The sequence below is a fragment of the Octopus bimaculoides genome, chromosome 4, assembly GCF_046866305.1.
Source record: "Octopus bimaculoides isolate indiv1 chromosome 4, ASM4686630v1, whole genome shotgun sequence".
In the NCBI taxonomy this organism is placed as follows: Eukaryota; Metazoa; Mollusca; class Cephalopoda; order Octopoda; family Octopodidae; genus Octopus; species Octopus bimaculoides.
This window is the reverse complement of record NC_142931.1, coordinates 15,433,114-15,455,538: the sequence shown is the minus strand read 5'-3', so window position 1 is coordinate 15,455,538 and position 22,425 is coordinate 15,433,114. Positions and strand designations below refer to the sequence as shown.

The 22,425-nt window shown below is 36.5% G+C and overlaps 1 protein-coding gene across 15 annotated transcripts in view; it reads left to right on the top strand.

Moving 5' to 3' along the window:
• LOC106877240 (uncharacterized) overlaps positions 1-22,425 on the top strand; it is a 156,995-nt gene that overhangs the window by 55,698 nt on the left and 78,872 nt on the right. For 12 of the 15 annotated variants that reach the window (XM_014926142.3, XM_014926126.3, XM_014926104.3 and 9 more), the window contains one exon: positions 15,512-15,601. In XM_014926142.3, coding sequence (XP_014781628.1) covers positions 15,599-15,601 — 3 coding nt within the window. In that variant the 5' untranslated portion in view covers positions 15,512-15,598. Of the gene's footprint in view, positions 1-5,370; positions 5,857-15,511; positions 15,602-22,425 lie in introns of those variants that run through there. The other 3 variants (XM_089350315.1, XM_089350311.1, XM_014926119.3) reach the window with 3 other exon arrangements.

The following is a 22,425-nucleotide window of genomic DNA, read 5'->3' as shown; positions in this document are numbered from 1 at the left end:
AGTAAATTAGCAGAAGCTCTTAATTTTAATGTTATGTAAGAGAAGCAGTACATAACAGCTGCTTGCTCAACACTGCCTTAATATCCAATTCTCTGTAATTAGTTTGCATGGAATGGCTTTTCAAAATTTGAACTTCTGCATATTGTTATAGTGAGTGCAACTACAGAAGTCAATGTTCTTTCTACCATTAGCCACTCAGTTTGCATGTACGTATGAAGGCTTTTTGTCTGGTAGATTTGTATGTCTTTTCCAAGGGCAAAAAACTTTTAATAGTAACAGGGAGCTTGTAGTAGTGTGATTGTTAGTCAATCAGCTTTACTTCTGAAACAGTTTCAAAAGCAAATTATGTAGGCTTATAATCATCCTGGGTAATTCTTTTACAGAGGCAGCACTTTTGGGTCATCTGTATAAGCCTGTGTAGGCTGTGGGGCTCAGAGGAAGGAGGTCTGCAAACTCAAGGGTTTCCTCAAGTGGCATACAATCTAGCTACACCACATATGATCAGACAGAAAAGAATTCAAGGTTGTTGTTTAGCACAAAATTGGCCATCAGTGAACAGACCTATGATCAAAAGCAATCCAACTGAGACCGCCCTGACTTTTTTTCTTCTAGGCATAGTATACCTTTGATACATTTTCCAATGTGCCCTTTTTTTGTGACAGAAGGATGTAACTTAAGGTATATTTGGCTGCTATTTCTAGTTAGATCTTAGAGGCCCTGTGAAGGATCAGGGCATTATCTTCCTTCCTGACTAAAAGATAAAAAAAAAAAACAAACAAACATTAAAACAAATTTTTTTTCAAAGAAAATCCTAAAAAGAACCTTAAAAAAATAATCCCTACAATCATTCTTTTTGTTCGTGTTATTGTTGGGATTTCTCAAGAAATCATCATTTAATGTCCATTTTTCCACATTTTTCCACATTTTCCACATTTTTCCACATTTGCATGGGTCAGGCAGAATTCATTGAGGTAGATTTTCTATGGCTGGATACCTTTCCTGTTGCTCACCCTTACCTGTTAACATTGTATTTTCCCCATGGCCAGACATGTTTTTGTGGAATATTGGAAATAAACAGCATCACTTGTATGATGATCATGATACTCATTTACAATCACTACTTGGTGTCAAAATAAGGGTACAATCACACACACATATATGATGGACTTCTTTCAGTTTCTGTGTACCAAATCCACTCACAAAGCTTCGGGTTGCCTGGGGCAGTAGTAGAAGACTCTTTTCCAAGGTACCATGCAGTGGGACTGAACCTGAGACCATGTGGTTGTGAAGCAAGCCTGTCAACAACATAGCCATTCCTACTTCTAGCCATCCTTGCGCCTAAGTTTTCTTCCATTTTTGAGAACAAGTGAATAAGGGATCCTCTGTCTGGTTGCGCACTTGCTAGAAATAGCAGCCAAATCTACTCATGTGCCAGTGCCGGTGGCACGTAAAAAGCACCCACTACACTCTTGGAGTGGTTGGCATTAGGAAAGGTATCCAGCTGTAGAAACCTTGCCAGATCAGACTGGAGCTTGGTGCAGCCTCCTGGCTCGCCACTCCTCAGTCAAACTGTCCAACCTGTGCCAGCATAGAAAGCAGACGTTAGACGATGATGATGATGATGATGATGATGAAGGCTTTAGTGAACCGAATCTGGAACCATGTAGTTGGGAAACAAACTTCTTACTACACAACCATTCCTGCACCTATATATAAGATTGCATCATCTGACATATCATGTTTTTATGATGGTATGTATACATCGTGTATATATACATGACTGTACCATTCAATGCATCCATCACTTTTTTCTGTGGTGGTATGTATACACTGTGTGTGTGTGTGTGTGTGTGTGAGAGAGAGAGACTGCTATATTTAATGTGTCACGTCTTGGTGATGCTGGGATGTTGTTTGAAAGAGAGAGATTTGTTTGCTATTTCTAGCAGACATAGTGACCACGTACAGTTCCTGTTCCTCAACTCTCCTCTGTTTCTATCTACTGTGACCTTCTGTTGTCTTTTCCTCCTTAACAACTAACTTCGGTAGGATGGCGGTAAAGCATTTAAGGGGAAAGAAAACACAGGGGCAGCCAAATATCATTTCAGTAACCAGACGTCTGGAAATTGTTAAAAAAAAGTTTTTTTTTTTTTTTAAAGAGAGAGAGGGAAAGAGAGGACAGGATTTTGGGGTGAGGGCTTATCAGTTGCTGCATATTAAGTCTAATTTGAATCTTTCTAGACAAATGGTATTGTGTGTCTGGCTATTAGCCTGTCACTTTGTCTGCATAGGATTGCATTTGTGTGAGTATGAGACAGGAAGAAAGCATGTGTGTGTGTGTATGGGTTGTATGTAATATATCAGACATCATTTAACCAATTTGTTTCTCACTTTCAACTTGATTTTCAAGGTCTCTCAGCTCCTCCACTTCATTTCATCCTATCTCTGCTGTCATGATAATTTAACCTAGATTTAAGAATAGTCACCAGAAATGGTAAACCTAGTGAATGGTCTTGCATTGGCATGAATTCTGTCGGGTGGGGGGGGAATATAAACAAAGGAGGAATATGTTGATGTGCTGGGGAAATAAAGTGGGAGTGAATGTTTTTCATGCAGGGCACTTCAGAGCTAAATTGGAGATTTTCTGTTTTTCCCTTTCATGAAGGGTAACACCCATAGTATTAGTCTCTCTCTCATTCTCTCTCTCTCTTTCTCTCTCTTTCTCTCTCTATCTCTCTCTCTCTCTTTGTCTGTCTCTCTCACAAACCTCAAACCATCATACTCTTGGTTTGTTTATATTTTATAACCTAGATTTATTTTCTCCAAACTAGAATAATTTCCACTGTCTACTTGATTTGTTACCAGTATACCGGAAGAGCAAAATATTTCTGTTTAAAAAAAATGCCACTTCTCTCTCCTATCCACATACACTAAAACAAATACACATATATGTGTACATACATACATACATACATACATACATACATACATACACATATATATATATATATATATATATATATATATATATATATATGCACACATGTAATATGTATCTAATATGTATGTATGTATGAGTATATATATGCATGCACACTAACATCAGTGATTTATTTAATCATGGGCTGCCAGGGTTAGGAATATGTTGTATGCCAAACAGAATCATTCATCATTTCAAAATTTTGTTTATATATTTTAGTTCACTTTGACCTACCATTTTCTTTCATGATACTTTCTCCAAATTCCAGTTTTTTCATACTTTCCAATCTAAATATTTTTATTTAATTATTTCCATATTCCAATTTATTTCTTAAAGCTAAAAGAAAGAAATACATACAAATGAATAAATCTTCAGACCGTTCTGTGTCAAGTTAGTGAACTATTCCAAAGTCTAAATATTATGAATTCTTCATTTGTACGAATTCTATGAATAACTTAATACATTTATTTATGTTCTTCCCGTTTTGTTTTAGTTTTTATTTAAATTATACTCATACAACCAAATGAGGTAAGAAATTCACACACACACACAAAAAATAAACCAAAACAAAACTTTATTAGTCTATCTTAGATAGTTCAGGCATTTATATTGCCAAGACATACACACAGCGACGCATATACATACGGTTTTTTAAATACAAAATAAAAAATATCCAATGCACTCTTATATCCGAAATGTATAGAGTCTAGTGTATATGTGTGTGTGTGTGTGTGTGTGTGTGTGTGTGTGTGTGTGTGTGTGTGTGTATGTATATATATATATATATATATATATATATAATCAATCCAAACAAGCAAGAAAAAGCAACGCGAGAATGTGGTACAAATACTGTATTATTGGACACTCAGGAAAAGAAAGAGGATTTCATGTTTTGAGCAGAGCTCTTCATCAGAAATATAGAAAAAGTCTAAAGAAGGGAAGAATGGGAAGGAAAATCACCAATGATACACAGGCGGTCACACACACACACACTTTTTTTATTTATATATATTAAGGGCATTACTATACATAAATGCCTCATGCTAGGAGGGTCTCTTAAAGTCAAAACTACCATAATAAACATATGGTAGTTTTGACTTTAAGAGTCCCTCCTAGCATGAGGCATTTATGTATAGTAATGCCCTTAATATAAATGAATATATTTAAAGGGAATAATTAATAAATTTTTCCCTTATGAGGTTTTTCATGCTAATTACTAGATAGATTCTTATAAAGATTTTATCCTATATTTAAATTATATATATACTAGAGTGTGTGGTTATTTGCTTTCTGCTGGCCAGTCACTTGTTCATTGCATTTCAGGTGGTGGGAGTGATCGGTATGTTACTGTCTGTGCAGCCAAGCAGAACAAATGCTGCAAATGTGTGTCACATTAGCAAAAGATGTAACATACAAGCACACTTATGTATGTGCATTTATATATGTGTGTGTGTGTGTATACATATGTATTTATAATAATTCAAATTATTATAAATGAGTTGAGATATTCGTCCTGTCTTGGTTTTTTGTTGTCCTTTTCCTCTAATGTATACCTGCTAATATGGAAGCCGAATATGGATCCCTATCTCCAGCCTCAGCTGTGAACTTGAAACCTAACGGATGACCAATTATAGCACTTATTCAGCGAACCCTTTCGTTTAGATCACCAGTGTACTAAACCCTGCATATCCTATATATACACATATGTATGTATGTATCATTTTACACAAACACACACACATGCACATACACACAGAAGGAGCACTCTGTTGGTTATGACGATGAAGGTCCCAGCTGATTCGATCAACGGAACAGCCTGCTCATGAAATTAATGTGCAAGTGGCTGAGCACTCCACAGACATACATGCCCTTAACATAGTTCTCAGGGAGCTTCAGCATGACACAGAATAGACAAGGCTGGCCCTTTGAAATACAGGTACTACTCATTTTTGCCAGCTGAGTGGACTGGTGCAACATGAAATAAAGTGTCTTGTCCAAGGACACAAAGCGTCGCCGGGAATCGAATTCACGACCTTACGATTGTGAGCCGAATGCCCTAACCTCTAAGCCACGTGCCTTCACCACACACACACACTCTCTCTCTCTTTCTTTCTCTCTCTCTCTCTCTCTTTCTCTCTCTCTCTCTCTCTCCCTCTCTCTCTTTCTCTCTCCCTCTCTCTCTCTCTCCCTCTCTCTCTCCCTCTCTCTCTCTCTCCCCCCCCCTCTCTCTCTCTCTCTCTCTCTCTCTCTCTCTCTCTCTCTCTCTCTCTCTCCCTCCCCTATATGAATACAAATATAAGAAGCTTTCACACACTTTGTATCTGCACAATTCCACTCATGAAGCATTGCCGATCCCTAATTTATTTGCTCTGTGTGTTATGCTGTACAATCACGCATTGAAATACATGCTCATGAAGTGGACCTCTAAATGACTTTGTAGTGGACAGCTAGCTCTCCACGCCATAGCTTAAATCTTCTGTATCACGTACAAAGCTTAGTCTTGACACCATTTGTGACCAATCAGCAATTGTTATGTTGTTGTACAGAAAAGATGAAAGACTATTTGGGGAAATGTTGGCTCATCCAATGCATTATTATTTCACTGATCATAAGCATTGGATCCCCACCAATCAATGAATCTCCTGTTGATATTATACATGAATGCAGTGGAGAATATAAAATTTTCAGTCAATGGAATTGCTGCTCTTCATGCATCTATGCAGTTCTTGTAGTCTTTTCAAATTTTAATTCATAACCTGAAATTCTCTTTTCAGAGATTATCTCTATTGCAGCAGGGCATTACACTTGACTACATTGTGGTTTGAGAGACAATACTCTCACACTTCCACATTTACTCTTTCTCACACACACACAAACACGTAAGTAGAGACAGCAACCCATACATTCTCTATATTATGCATAATATATTTTTATCTCTGTTTCAAGACCTTCTGAACTTTTTCTCTTCATGTATTTTATTGGCCTTCTGGTGGATTCATATTAACGAGACATTATGTTCATCATCAACAAAGCCTTCTGCCATCTTGTAGTCATCTTTCAACATCCGTAACAAAGTTTTTCATTAAAACTTTATCATAAGCATTACTACTATGCGTGTAAGTGAAGTGAAATTGATTCAAAGTGAATTAAAGTCAGATAATAGACTTAGTTCACTGAGGTTTTCTAATGTTTAACCAGTCTACAAGGAAGTTTGTCTGTGTAGGTTCTAAATGCTCTCTCTTATCTTTTTCTTGTTTTAGTCATTGGACTGTGGCCATGCTGGGGCACTGTCTTGAAGGGGTTTAGTCAGAGTGACCTCAATACTTAATTTTTCCTTTTAAATCTGGAACTTTTTCTATCAGTTTCCTTTACTGAATCACTAAGTTATGGGGATGTAAACAAACCAACACCAGTTGTCAAATGGTGGCAGGTGACGCACACACACACACACACACACACACATGTACAACAGACTTCTTTCAGTTTCTGTCTACTAAATCCACTCACAGGGACTTGGTTGGCCCATGGCTATAATGAAAGACACCATGCATAGGATTGAACCTGAAACTAAATGGTTGGAAGCAAACTTCTTAACCATACCTCCACACCTGTGCCCATAGTGACATCTACACCTGCACCTATACCTCACCTTGTGTTATGAGGATTTCAATTGCAAAGTAAACATCTAAGCCTTCAACCTATAATTACTTTAACTAGTCTTTCTTAAGATCTCTCTTTATTTCATTGTTATGACTTTGGGGAAAGCATAAAAGTCACAATTTGTGATTTTACTTTCAACCAGTGTTTCTCAACCATTTGTTTTCACCTATAAACACCTTGATTCCTTTTTTTACTTGGATGGATCCTCCTAGCCATTCAATTCTTTAACCCTTTTGCTACCAACCTTTTTAAACACTCTGTGTGTATGTATATATATATATATATATATATATATGTGTGTGTGTCTGTGTGTGTGCGTGTATGTATGTTTGCTGATGTGTTTACATCCCTGTAACACAGTGGTTCGGCAAAAGGGACCGATAGGATAAGTACTAGGCTTACAAAGAATAAGTCCCAGGGTCAATTTGTTTGACTAAAGGTGGTGCTCCAGCATGGCTGCAGTCAAATGACTGAAATGAATAAAAGAATCAAAGAAAAGCATGCTGGGCAGAATACTTAATTGCATTTTGTCTGTCTTCGTGTTCTGTGTCCAAATTCCATTGAGGTTGACTTTGCCTTTCATCCTTTCGGAGTTGATAAAACAAGGACCAGTTAAACTGTGGGGTTGATGTAATCAACCTACCATTACCCTTGAAATTGCTGGCCTTGTGCCAAAATTTGAAATCAAGACCTTGATCATCACTTCTTAGTAGAAATTCCGTCATGTTTGACTTTTCTCCTCTGCTTCCCCCCTCCCCCTGTCATTCCCCTCCTCGGGGGTAAATCAATAGTCCTTGCTACAACAGCAGTGTGGAGTAAACAAACATTTGCTTGGAACTTAAAAGAACGACAAAAAAAAAAAAAAAAAAATTGTATAACGAAGCAGTTCTTACTTATTAAATTAAATTAAATCTATCAACAATTTCTATTTAAGATATTTATTTATTGTATAGCTTTGCTATTCAATTTCACTCTAAATTTAATGGGTATCCCATTTCAACTCTCTTCCCCCCCCCCATCTTTCTTTCCCTTCCTATAAAATGCAACTGTTTTTCTTTTTCTTTTTCTTCTATTTTTTTTTGTTTTGTAATCCATTGAAAACTTGTTTAGTTCCATTTGTTATCTGCTGCAAACATATTTCTGCATTAGGCCTGGACTCATACTGTATTTTTATTTATTTTTTGTTTGTTCTTGCTTTATTTATCCATTTATTCTGTGCTGAAGGTTCCTATGTATTGGTCTGCTTGCAGTGATTCCTGCTTCTTCATTCTTTATAAATGAAAAACAATGGGTTGGGATGGATGAAAGAAAATTAGGGTGAAGAAGCACTCCTCTTCCTCCTCCTCTCTTGATGCACATACATATATACTCACATTCATATATCTACCCTTATATATATATATGTATATACATATATACACACACTATTTGTTGTAAAAATGAAGAATGCTTTTGTTGTCTTCACAAAAGCTGTCTGCTAAAGAGACCATATTTTTCTTGTGACTTTCCAGACTCATTATCCACAAGAATGGAACAGCATCTCCTCTGCACAAGGATCTTGTTGGCTGCCAGCAGCTACATCTTAGAATATAAATTAGAATAATATAAAATGGTATGTGTGTATGTATGTGTATCTGAATGTGTGTGTGTATGTATGTATGTATGCTTGTGAGAGAGAGAGAGATTTGAGTGCATGTAAAAATGCATATTACCTTGTTCAATAGTCAAATATGACAAGAGAAACATGTTGGATTATGATAATAAATATCTTCCTATGCTTTATTGTATTTCTTCCTTTTTTACCATTTTCCTTCATCTTCTTTACATAATTCATAAAAATAAGTGGACATTTTCTTTTTTCTTCTTCTCTTCTGATGAGACTTGTTGTGCTGTCTTTCTTAGATTGCTAGGAAAAAATAGAATCTAAGGGAGAAAAAAAAAGGGGACTGCAGACATTTTCTTGTTGTTATAATTGATGTAGGTTGAAGAGAGATGAAAAGACATGAATGTATACATTATGCATACATGCATTGATTTTTTTTTTTGTTTTTTTTTTTTGCTTAAGAAAGTTTAAGTGTCCTACTGATACCTTCATTAAAGTAAGCCATTTTATGTTCATTATTTCAGAAATGACTTTTCCCTCCCTCTTCCTTCCCCTATCTCTTTCTCTTAGAGAATGTCCAGTTATAATCAGTATTGTAAGCTCATAATTGCATACTTAATAAGTCCTTGTTTGTTTTTGATTTGTCATTGGTCAGATAATATGTAACTAGCCCCAACATTATAACAGTGTTCTGATTAGTGATTTCACTGATATGGTTTTGATAAATTCTAATAAAAAAAGACCAGTGGTTCTCAACCATTTTTTTTTTCCTGTGGACCCCTCTGCTTTGTCTTTTACCCTACTGAATCTCCATAGCCATTCGATGTATATATATAAAAAAAAATCTAATTGTATTTTTATAATCAAATATTATTAGAAATTGTAAGAAAATAAAAATGTGTATTGTAGAAGTATTACACAGTTTACTGCACATAAATTTTAACAATAAAGTCATATATGGACCTCTGTTGAGAACCACTGAAATAAATAATAATATTGATTTTTTCCGTTTTTTTTTTCTTCTTTATTACTGTTATGGTTATGCGACTTTCTGCAAAGCTTGTTAGTGCATATTTCATCCAGGTTTCTCATTCTGTTGTATAATGGAAAAAGAAACAAAACTGAGTTGAATATTTGGTGCCAGTTCATAAGTTGTTGTGAGTGTTGAAATCCAATAAAAATCTTTCAATCTGTGTACTTAATTCTAGATGTCTTAGTTCAGTTAGCTGCCAGGGAATGGAAAACAGTTCAGCTGAAAGAGTTATGTGAGATAGACTAGAATTGTATTCAGGTTGAGGTTTGTCTCTTGTTCCACCTAAAGCAACTTTCAAAGTCTTTCAGGTTTTAGATGTTTCCAAATATTTTGCTTTTGTTTTCCAATCATCATCATCATCATCGTTTAACATCCACTTTCCATGCTGAGGACTGGTGAAACCAGATGGCTATGCCAGGCTCCAATCTGATCTGGCAGAGTTTCTACAGCTGGATGCCCTTCCTAACGCCAACCACTCCGAGAGTGTAGTGGGTGCTTTTACGTGCCACCGGCACGAAGGCCAGTCAGGAGGTACTGGCAACGGCCACGCTCAAAATGGTGTATTTTATGTGCCACCCGCACAAGAGCCAGTCCAAGGGCACCGGCAACGATCTCGCTTGAAAGTCCCTACACATGCCACGGGCACAAGTGCCAGAAAGGCGACGCTGGGCACAGGTGCCATCACGATTTCGCTTTCGCTTGCCCCAACAAGTCTTCGCAAGCTGAGTTCCGTGTCCAATGAAGGAGACGATGTTGGCATGGGTGCCAGTCATCGAATTTAGTTTGATTTCAACAAGGAGTTATCACCATTGATATCATTGTTGTTGTTGTGGTTCCCACATTTATTTTTCAGTGTATTGGCAAACTTTTCTTGAGTTACACAACTCATCAGTCCTCACTTGACAGAATGCAGAGTGTTTAATGAAGGAGATTTTGCTCCTGCATTGAGCAGGTATGGCTGTGTGGTTTAGAACTTCACTTTGTACATACTTGGTTTCTTGTTCAATCCCACTTTGTGCTTTCTTGGTTGAAAGTTGTTAACCCTTTAGCATTCATATTTCTCTTTCAAATGAAATGATTATTTATTCACATTATTTTTAGTTAATCACTAAGAGCACCGTCCGAGCGTGATCGTTGCCAGAGCACCAGCTGCCTGGTTTCTGTGCCGGTGGCACGTAAATAGCACCATTTGAGCGTGATCGTTACCAACGTCGCCTTCCTGGCACTTGTGCCAGTGGCACATGAAAAGACATTCGAGCGAGTTCGTTGCCAGTACTGCTGGACTGGCTCCTGTGCAGATGGCACGTAAAAGCACCCACTACACTCTTGGAATGGTTGGCGTTGGGAAGGGCATCCAGCTCTAGAAACTCTGCCAAATTAGATTGGAGCCTGGTGTAGCCATCTGGTTCAACAGTCCTCAGTCAAATCGTCCAACCCATGCTAGCATGGAAAGCGGATGTTAAATGATGATGATGATGAATCCCATATTATCTTGTAGCTTTGAGATTTTGAAGTTATGATTGTTTATTTTTAGAATCATATCATAGGACAGGTGTGAGAGGCTGGACTTGGTCAGTTTGAAGATAAAACAAAATATTTGGGCTGGATATTGTCAATTTAAATGCTAAAAAGTTAACTAGCCTTGGGCTGACCAAAGCCCCTAACTAAAATTTGACTGATGGAAACTGTATCACAGCTTCCCAGGGGTTAGGATTAGGGTCTCTTCAGTAATAGACTTACTTGTTGCTCAGGTGAACACCATAATCTGGTCTGTAACTGTCTTTAGTACAATCTACTCTTTTGCAAAGATTCAGTCCAGTCTCCAACATAATAATAATTTTTTCCCCCATTCCTTCCTCTCACTAAGCCAGGCTCTTATATATCACTGAAGGTTGTACACCTCTTTTACTTCTCTTTTCTCTTTTACTTGTTTCAGTCATTTGACTGCGGCCATGCTGGAGCACCGCCTTTTAGTCGAGCAAATTGACTCCAGGACTTATTCTTTGGAAGCCTGGTACTTATTCTATCGTTCTCTTTTGCCGAACCGCTAAGTTACGGGGACGTAAACACACTACCATCAGTTGTCAAGCGATGTTGGGGGGGACAAACACAGACACACAAACATATACACACACATACATATATATGATGGGCTTCTTTCAGTTTCCATCTACCATATCCACTCACAAGGCTTTGGTCAGCCTGAGGCTATAGTAGAAGACACTTGCCCAAGGTGCCACACGGTGGGAATGAACCCAGAACCATGTGGTTGGTAAGCAAGCTACTTACCACACAGCCACTCCTGTGCCATTTTTGAGACCCATATGCTTTTTGATACCTATATACTCTTAACCTTTTTGCTACCTATACGCTTAAGCTATCCCTGCTTCTATCTTACAAACTCCTTGCCTTAAAGTAATCTAAATTGAAGTCATTCATCAAAATTCCATGTAAATTAATGTTCTAGATACCAGATTAATGAGTGAGGCAAAGGAACAAAATGTATTTTAATATCTTACAAATCAAAGCAACTGTAATTTTCATTCTTTAGGTATGGTTCTGTGGTCAAGAAGATTACTTTCCAGTCATGTGGTCTTGGGTTCAGTTCCACTGTGCTGCACCTTGGGCAAATGTCTTCTACTATAGCCTTGTGAGTGGATATGGTAGAAGGAAACTGAAAGAAGCCTGTTGTGTGTGTGTGTGTGTATGTTTGTTTGTATGTATCCTTGTCTTGATATTACGATATCACATGATGGTTGTAAGCAAGCATCATTGCCATATAAACAAGGTTGTTTGTTTCTGGTCTTCCATGAAAAACATGTTTATCTATGGGAAAATATCAGTTTCAAATTTTAGCACAAGGCCAGTAATTTTGGAGCAGTCAATTACAACTGGTACTTATTTTATCAACACCCAAAAGGATGAAAGGCAAAGTCGCCCTTGGTGGAATTTGAACTCAGAACTTGAAGATTGAGGAAATTTGCTTTGAAAGAGGCGAGGTTTGACAATAGAAAGGGCATCCAGTCATAGAAAATTTGCCTCATTAAATTCCATCTGACTTCTGCAAGCATGGAAAAGTAGGCATTAAATAATAATGATGATGATGGTTAGTCTTTTTTATTTGAGCAATTTCTTGTTTGTTGCTTAGATATTTTCCATACTGATTGCTGTGTGAAATAATTGAGCAGCCAGAAGCAAAAACAAAAGTTCAAGGTTAGTTCTAGGAGAATTTGACAGTGTGGCACAGGAATTGTTGATATTTAAGTTAGATTGAGGCCAATTATTGAATGAACGTCACCTGGTCGAATTTTGTTACTGTAAATAAACACTCTAAGAACTTTAAAAAAAAAAAAAAAATTCCTCTCTCAGACAAAATGTGTGTGTGTGTGTGTGTGTGTGTGTGTGTGTGTGTGTGTGCATGGATGGGTGTGGGTGGGTGTGTTTACAATACTTGCATTTGACTTTCTCATATACAAGATGTCTTTTCTTTTTGTGGAATTATATTTACATTCAATTTGAATGAGCCAAAATATGTACTATTTCTAGTTCTCTTCACAAACCTCACTGTATAAATAATTTCTAGTGTATGAGTCTTCATCATCATCATCATCTTTTGCGTTTTAAAATGTTGACATGAGTCGGATGGTTTGATAGGATTTGACAGGTCAGAGGATTGCATCTTGCTCCAATGTCTCTGTTTCGGCATGGTCTCTACTGCTGGATGCCTTTCCTAGCATCAACCATTTTTCAGAGAATACTGGATCTTCTTTTCATTATTTTTTTGTTGCACCAGCACTAGGGAGGTCACCTAGTTGCTCCCTAGCCAAAAGAGAGCTCCTACCACTGATTAAGAATAGTTTTTGTATTGAACTCATCCCAATGTAACACTAAAATCTATTTTACCTGAGTAAAAGTACTGTCAGTTCTAGTACGATTTCAAGTGAAAAACATACAACCCCAAACAAAGCGCCATAAAGCCATATTATATTCACATTAACTTATCTCGAAAGCAATAACAATTTATTCATCAAAAGCTCAAGAATTAAAAGAAAGGGGAAATAGGAATCTAAAGATTTCATACACTTTTCAAAAATAATTATATATATATATATACACCCAGAACTATTCCCCATTTTTTTTTTTTAGGAACAGGTAGCCACAAGACACACATCAGGCATTCCATTCATTTCCCAGCTGAAAGGAGCGAGCCCTGTTCTATGCTGGGGTCAAGGCATAGAATGCAACCCCCAATATCAGCAGCAGGGTCCAATAGCATACGCTGCTTTACCCCCACCGCATTGTACTGGTCCCATACTCCTTTGAGCAACATCAAAATTCACTCCTCCACCCACAAATACTCTCCAAGCTTTCCTATTATTTATAAACTCTCTTGCCTCTCTCATTCCAACACCTCTAACCACCAAAGCTTTCCTCACTCCATCCATCCACACAAACCGAGGTCTGCTTCTGGTTCTGCTGCCTACCACTTCAGCCCTCATCACCTTCCTTACCATCAGCTCCTCATCTATCCTCTCCATATGGCCAAACCACCTCAATATTCGTCTATCCAATTTGGATGCCATCCCTTCATGAGCCCTACCCCTGTCCCTCTCCCAACACTAGGATTTTAATACTGCAACAGCATTTTTCTCTTTCTTTGAGAATATTATTAATGGTGTACGTTTCCATATTACAAATCTGGTTGTTGCGAAACACATGTAACTTATCAATTTGGATTATATGCGGTCCGTATAACCCAAATCTGCCGCCTTATGTAGTTAGACTTCCTTTTTTTCCAGTACACTGACTGAGATATGCTAAAATGTAATTTTCAAGCAACACAGTAACAGTCAAATCAACTTCACACATACTTTTCAGACTTACTAATCTGACAAGACCACCATGGTTTATGAGAATTATACCTTCCTCCTCAGATATAACAATTACCAAGACACCCAAGGGATTTTTTTGGAACGACATTAATTTGAAATATTTAATCATATGAATTTAAATTAAACAAAAAACTTGTAAAAGTTAAAGAAAAAATAAACTAAAGAATATATTTACTATGAGTAATAATGTTTATTTGAGAATTTATTAGGTTATCGTCATCTTCATCATTGTTTTAACAGAATTTCTTGAGGCAGATTTTCGACAGCTGGATACCCTTCCAGTTGCCAATCCTTACCAGCCTCCCCACGCCACCACTATTATCTAAGAGAAAGGCCAAGGCTAATACCGCTTGGCACCAGTGACATTGCAACTCATTTCTACAGCAGGGTGAACTGAAGCAACGTGAAATAAAATATCTTGCTGAAGAACACAACACACAGCCCAGTCTGGGAATTGAACTCACTACTTCATGATTGTGAGCCCAATGCTCTAACCACTGAACCATAAGATGTACTCAGTGTAAGCTATGGACACATAAGAGGTGCAGCAATATCAAAAGAAGGCTGACTGGGAAGATAGATTTTGTGTGTGGCAAATGCTCAGGGGCAATGAACACTGAGAATAAACTGTGTTTGTGAAGACTTGTTGAGTCAAGTGAAGCCATTGTTGTGGCTGATGACAGTACCACCTGATTGGCACCTGTACCACTGGCATGTAAGGAGCACCATTTGAGCCACTGCCGGCTGACTGGTCCTGTGCTGGTGGCATGTAAAAAGCACCATTAGAGCGAGGCCGATGCCAGTACCACCTTACTGGTCCTCGTGCCGGTGGAACGTAAAAAGCACCCACTACACTCTTGGAGTGGTTGGCATTAGGAAGGGCATCCAGCTATAGAAACATTGCCAGATCGGATTGGAGCCTTGTGCAGCCTTCTGGCTCGCCAGCCCCCAGTCAAACTGTCAAACCCATGCCAGCATGGAAAGCGGACGTTAAACAATGATGATGATGATATATAATGTATGTAGGTGTGTGCTTTTATATATATCTGTGTGTGTGTGTGTGCATGCATACATGTTTGTTCCTCACCACTGCTTGACAACCAGTGTTGGTTTATTTATGTCCCCTAACTTAGCAGTTCAGCAAAAGAGACTGATAAAATAAGTACTGGGTTAAAATTTAAAAAAGAAAACATTGTGTTTGATTCATTTAACTGAAAATTCTTCAACAGTCTTACAACTGAAACAAGTAGAAGCAAAAAGATATTAGTTATAAAAAAAAATGTCAATTATGAATTATTATGATGAGAAAAATTCTATTTTGTTTCTTTTTTCTTTTTGTCATCTAGAATACTCCTCCAGCCTCTTGCAACTTGTTTATAATCATGTCTAAAGAGAAAGCATCAAAACACTGACCAACTGATCTACCCAGTCTTATGGTAAGTCACACAACAATTATTCATTAAGACCATTCTTCAAATGGAAAAAAAAAAAAAAAAAAAAAAACTTTTCTAAAGTAATAGGCGCAGGAGTTGCTATGTGGTAAGTAGCTTGCTTACCAACCACATGGTTCTGGGTTCAGTCCCACTGCGTGGCACCTTGGGCAAGTGTCTTCTACTATAGCCTCGGGCCGACCAAAGCCTTGTGAGTGGATTTGGTAGATGGAAACTGAAAGAAGCCCGTCGTATATATATATATATATATATATATATATATATATATATAATGTGTGTTTGTGTGTCTGTGTTTGTCCCCCCCACCATCGCTTGACAACCAATCCTAGTGTGTTTACGCCCCCGTAATATGCAGTTCGACAAAAGAGACTGATAGAATAAGTACTAGGCTTCCAAAGAATAAGTCCTGGGGTCGATTTGCTCGACTAAAGGCGGTGCTCCAGCATGGCCACTGTCAAATGACTGAAACAAGTAAAAGAGTAAATTTCACTTTTTACATTAAACTTTTCTTATCTGACATACCGGATAAGTTGTTTTTAGTCCCTGACTGTTACCCAGCGTGACTGTGTAGGTCAGTGTGCAAACGCATTCCAAGCATGACTACCCCACCATTTTCTCCAGGCACTTATCATCATCAGCCACTCTTCCATTCTTGCATAGGTCGGATAGAACTTGTCGAGACAAAATGTTCTACAGTCAGGTGCCATTTCTATTGCTAACTCACTGCCTGGCATTTTGGGCAAGTGTCTTCTACTACATCCCCACTCTGACCAATGCCTTCTGAGTGAACTCAGTAGATGAAAATTGCGTGGAACTGTTGTGTGTGTGTGTATATATATATATATATATATATATGTATGTATGTATATATGTATGTATGTATATATGTATGTATGTATATATGTATGTATGTATGTATATATGTATGTATATATGTATGTATGTATGTATATATGTATGTATGTATGTATGTATGTATGTATGTATGTATGTATGTATGTATATATGTATGTATGTATGTATATGTGTATGTATGTATGTATATATATATGTGTATGTATGTATATATATATGTGTATGTATGTGTGTGTGTATATATATATATATATAGATAGATAGATAGATATGTGTGTGTGTGTGTGTGTGTGCTCCCCCTGGCTAGCACTTAATAACTGGTATTGGTTTGTTTATGTTTCTAACTTTAATAGTTCAACAAAGTACTGAAGTTGATTTGTTTGATTAATCTCTTCAGGGTGGTACCCCAGTATGGTCGCAATCCAGTGTCTGCAACAAATAGAATATAAAAGAATATATCGTTTCTTAACTCTAAAGCATTTTCTAAACATTTTTTTATCCATTTCCTTACGACTTTACTTGACTAATTCTTCCAGTTTAAATATTTTGCATAAATTTTTAGCAGCAGATAATCTATAAGTAGGTCTCAAAATGTAAACCACCTAAGGCCAAATACACTACTTTATGCCAACCATCCAACTGTGAAATAGAAATGGTAAAGCCATTTATTTTCATTAAGGTTGAATAAATCAATGAGAATCTTATAGTTTGCCTAAAGTCACACTACAATTATTGTTTAATTTAGATTATGCAAACCCTAATCTAACAGGCCTATGAGACAGTCTGTCACTTCCATCTTATCCTTTAAAAGATTTGTAAGATGACATTATCTTTTGAAATCATAGTGTGATTTCAAAGAGATGTGACTGTTGTTTCTTGCAGGTTGAGTGACTGTGTAGAAGCTGTCTAGTGTGAATGCTAGTGGTAGAATTGAAATTAAATTTCTCACATGTAAAACTAATTCTCTTTATGTCTGTAGTTCATCTAATATTCTAACCATAGCTATGAAATCTCTTGGAAGTAGAGATGGTTTATATATGGAATGATTGTGATAGAGACTATATTCTGAATCTTTAGGTGATCCAATATCTTGATTGTAACTGATACTTCTTTGAATTTGAGATGATTTCTGCATAAAATGGTGTGATAGAAATGTCAAAAGATCATTGCAGTATAAAGTAATTTTTGACTACCAAGGTTTGTATCTAACCATAATTCTAAATACAATGTAAATACCTTATAATTCCTGGGAGATTTTTTAAAAATCCGGTGTTTTCTCTGCTCTCATAGCATTAATCAGATGAAAAATAAATCTCCCTTTTGTATAGGATAGCAATCTATAGCAAGTAAAAATTCTATTGAATCTGATTCCTATTCCTGATAACCCAATAAACCAAAGTATCTAGAATGAAATATACTGCCTAAATACACCATGGTAGTTCGATACCATACACACTCAGATGTTTTGAATGGACCTCATAACTCTAAATTATAGCAGTTCATGGAGTATCTGTAGGTTATTGCGTTCAGTTACGAAACCAAAATCATATTATGAGCAGAGCCCTTGAACAAAGATAAAAAATCTGGATGTGGTAAACAACCAATTAGAAAATGTAAGACTGATTCGCTAAAATGTTACGCAACATACATCTTACAACCCTTCACACAAGATTTCATCCTCATGTGGTGTGTAGAAGCCATGTCATCCTGGTAATGCCTATCCAGTTCCAGGCTACTGTTGACTACAACTACAAATTATTGATGAGTTGATTAAGTAAAATTGCTTGACTGGGAATCAAACCTAAGCATATAGACTTAGCTTGCCAGGAGCATACCACAAATGGATGTCACTTTAATGTTACGCAACTTAACACCCCCAAAAAATCTCCTGATCAAAAAGATGTATAATTAATAGTATATTTAGATCATGTAAGTCTGATATTTCAGATTATTGCATTAATTCTTAGATCACAAGACCAAAACCAAGGAAAGAGAGCATATCCATATTAAAAGAACTTCTTATCTTTAAGTTATTTTTATGTAGATATAAAATATATTTATTATATTTTTATGTAGATATGAAACAAATTCTCTCTTGGTTAAGGCATCAGTCTAAGATTGTAATGTCACCTGATATGCTTTCTAATTTTGATAACTAGTTGAACTGAAACCCACAGGTGCATGCATGGCTATGTGGTTAAGAAGTTTGCTTCTCTACCATGTGGCTTTGGGTTCAGTCCCACTGCATGGCACCTTGGGCATTATCTTCTCCTAAAGCTTCATGCTAACCAAAGACTTGAGAGAGAATTTGAGAAACAAAACTGAAGAAAGCCTGTCATATGTGTGTTTATGTGTGTGGACATTTACAGAACTACTCTGATGGCTACAGACAGTGACATCAGCTGACATTTCCTGTCAACGAATCCTTTGCTAGCTCTGTGCTTTCGAATTCTCTGGAATAAAAGATGAATAAATAAATAAAAGCTTTATTTAGAAACAAAGGTTGGTGACAGTAAAAGTAACCTGCTTTAAAAGTCTTGCCTTAATTCCCCACTGTTTAAACCTTGCTAACATGAAAAATCAAACATTACATGAAATGCACAAATGAATAAAATGTGAATTAAAATTTAGGGAATTGAGTATATAGCTCAAATATGCAATGGAGCACTTAATACCAATGTGATGGTTGACCAATATCTTATCAAGTTAACTACCTTCACTTCTATGTGAAGGCATATGGCTTAGTGGTTAGAGCACTGGGCTTACAATTACGAGGTTGTGAGTTTGATTCTCAGACCAGGATGTGTGTGCTGTGTTATTTTCCATGTTGCTCCAGTTCATTCAGATGTAGAAATGAGTTGCAATGTCACTGGTGTGCTAAGCTGTATCAACCTTTTCCTTTCCCTTGGATAACATCAGTGGTGCAGAGAGGGGAGGCTGGTATGCATGGACAACTGCTGATCTTCCACAAACAACTTTGCCTGGACTTGTGCCTCAGAGGGAAACTTCCTTGGTGGAGTCTGATGGTCATTCTTGACCAAAGGGGTTTTTTGCTCTTTACCCTTTTATTTTTCACTTCTACCAGAGAACATTGTCTTCAGCTCTCATGTGTGTGTGTGCACACTGTCTGTCTGTCAGTCTGTCTATCTGTCTGTCTATCTTTTCCTTGTCTTTCTCTTTCCCTCAAGTTCTTGACCCTCAAAAGATTATGATTAAATATATTTTGATTGATTAAATTTTGAAACACTTGCTGTAACAGTTCATTTGCAAATGGCTGAATTTGGAATTTAGAGAACTATGCTAGTAATGTGCAATATATATGCAAACATGTGTGTATAATGTATAGTGTGTGTGTGTGTTGAATGATAATGAGGAAACATCTGAAGAATGTTGAAAGTTAATTAACTTAAGCAACGATGTCTAAAAATGGAAAGTAAAAGGAACAGATAGAAACTTCTGAATTAATATGTAACAGGCATGCAACTGATAGACATGTAGACATGATAATGGTATTAACAGCAACAATAGGAACTGAATGAATATCTAGACTATTATATTGTGGGGTGGTGGTGGGTAGTGGGTGCATCTATGTATGTGTGTGCGCTTGTCTGTATTTATATATATATGTATGTATATATATATATACACACACACATATATATATACATACACATATCATCATCATCATCGTTTAACGTCCGCTTTCCATGCTAGCATGGGTTGGACGATTTGACTGAGGACTGGTGCAACCGGATGGCTACACCAGGCTCCAATCTAATTTGGCAGAGTTTCTACAGATGTATGTATATAGACATACACACAAATATATAAACATACATACACACACACGTAAATATGTATATATGTGTGTGTGTGTGTATATATATGCATATATATATATGTGTGTGTGTGTATATATATGTATATATATATGTGTGTGTATATATATGTGAGTATGTATGTATATATATATATATATATATATATATATATATATGTATGTATGTATGTGTGTATATATATATATATATATATATATATATATATATATATATATATATAATGTAAATATATGTAAATAGTGTGTATACACACACACAAAACTGGTGCAGCTGGGTTTTCTATGGTTTCCTTTATAACTCGTTGGTTTATCAATGTTGTATGTTCATTCTTTCTATTTGTAGAAATTTTTATTTGCTAAAATTTCCTTTTAGAATTGTGTGTGTGGGTGTGCTTGTGTGCGTGTGTGTGTGTGTGTGTGTGTGTGTGTGTGTGTGTGTGTGTGTGTGTTTCACCACCTGGAATGTTGCCCGACTTCCAATTTGGTTGGATTAGGTTCAATGATTGAGTGAAGAGTGATTGTAACTGCAATAACATTTTTTTCCTATTACTGCCATAAAAGACTTTAAAATTCCAAAGAACATGTATGTATATTTTTATATTATTATTATTATTATTATTATTATTTCTACTCATTATTTTGGCTCCCAAGGGAAATTTCTTTGAGCTGATTGTTTTTTTTTTTTGGTAACGAGGGGAAAGGAACTATTTAAAAAAAAAATGAATAAAATTAAAGAATTAAAAAAAATATAAAAAATATTAGTAAATAAAGTCGATACATCATTGGAAGAGAAGGACAAAGGAAATTTATTTATTTATTTATTTATTTTAGAAATTTCACCATTTTCATATTTCCAACTTTGATGGATATTTTGGCAAATTAGTCTTGAAGCTTACCTACATTCCTGGCTTCATTAGCTGATTCTCCAACAGATATTTTTTGATTTTGTTTCCATTTGCTATTGCTGAATATTTCACACTGTGCTTAAGGTACTATTTCATTCCTAAATAGATGTTACATTGCTTTACTGTTTGATAATTCCTTAACGAAGCTTGAGAGTTATATGCAAATGAGAACTTTATATTTTTACTTCTTGGTGTTATTTTTAACAATATGAATTTGTGGCATAACAGGTATCTGGAAATTTTGATTAAAATGTGTTGTAAACGAGGTTAGTTTTGTTGTTCTTAAATTATTGCAGTGAATCTGTCAACATTAGTTGTTAGTTTTATACAATGCTTTCTTTCCTATGGCACAGCCAACTTTGAATAAATCAGTGGAAATATAACAATGCAAAGGAGAGAAGTACATAAGCAAATATATAAACAAAATATTTGTATATAAACAAAATATTTGTAAACACATTAACATATGATTAGTCATCAAGATTTGATTCGTTGCTGAAAAATGTTAGAAAATGCAGCACACATGCATCTTTTCAATTGTTGCCTTCTTTTATTCTTTCACTTGTTTCAGTTATTTGACTGTGGCCATGCTGGAGCACCGCCTTTAGTCGAGCAAATCGACCCCAGGACCTATTCTTTGTAAGCCTAGTACCTATTCTATCGGTCTCTTTTTGCCGAACCTCTAAGTTACGGGGACGTAAACACACCAGCATCGGTTGTCAAGCGATGTTGGGGGGCGGGGGACAAACACAGACACACAAACATATATACACATATATACGACGGGCTTCTTTCAGTTTCCGTCTACCAAATCCACTCACAAGGCTTTGGTCGGCCTGAGGCTATAGTAGAAAACACTTGTCCAAGGTACCGTGCAGTGGGACTGAACCCGGAACCATGTCGTTGGTAAGTAAGCTACTTACCACACAGCCACTCATCATCATCATCACTTAATGTTCACATTTTCATGTTTGCATGGGTCAGACTGACCCACCTTGCAGGTGGATTTCATAGAAAATAAAAAAACTGAAATAAGTCCATTATGTGTATGTGTGTGAGAGAAAGTTTCTATCTCTTTGTCTTGACATTGCGTGATAGTTGTAAACAAGTGTCACTGTCATGCGTGCAGTGTCATTCATTTCCAATATCCTGCCTTAACATATCTGACCACAGGGAAATATCACCTTGCTTGGAAACAGGTGAGGGTT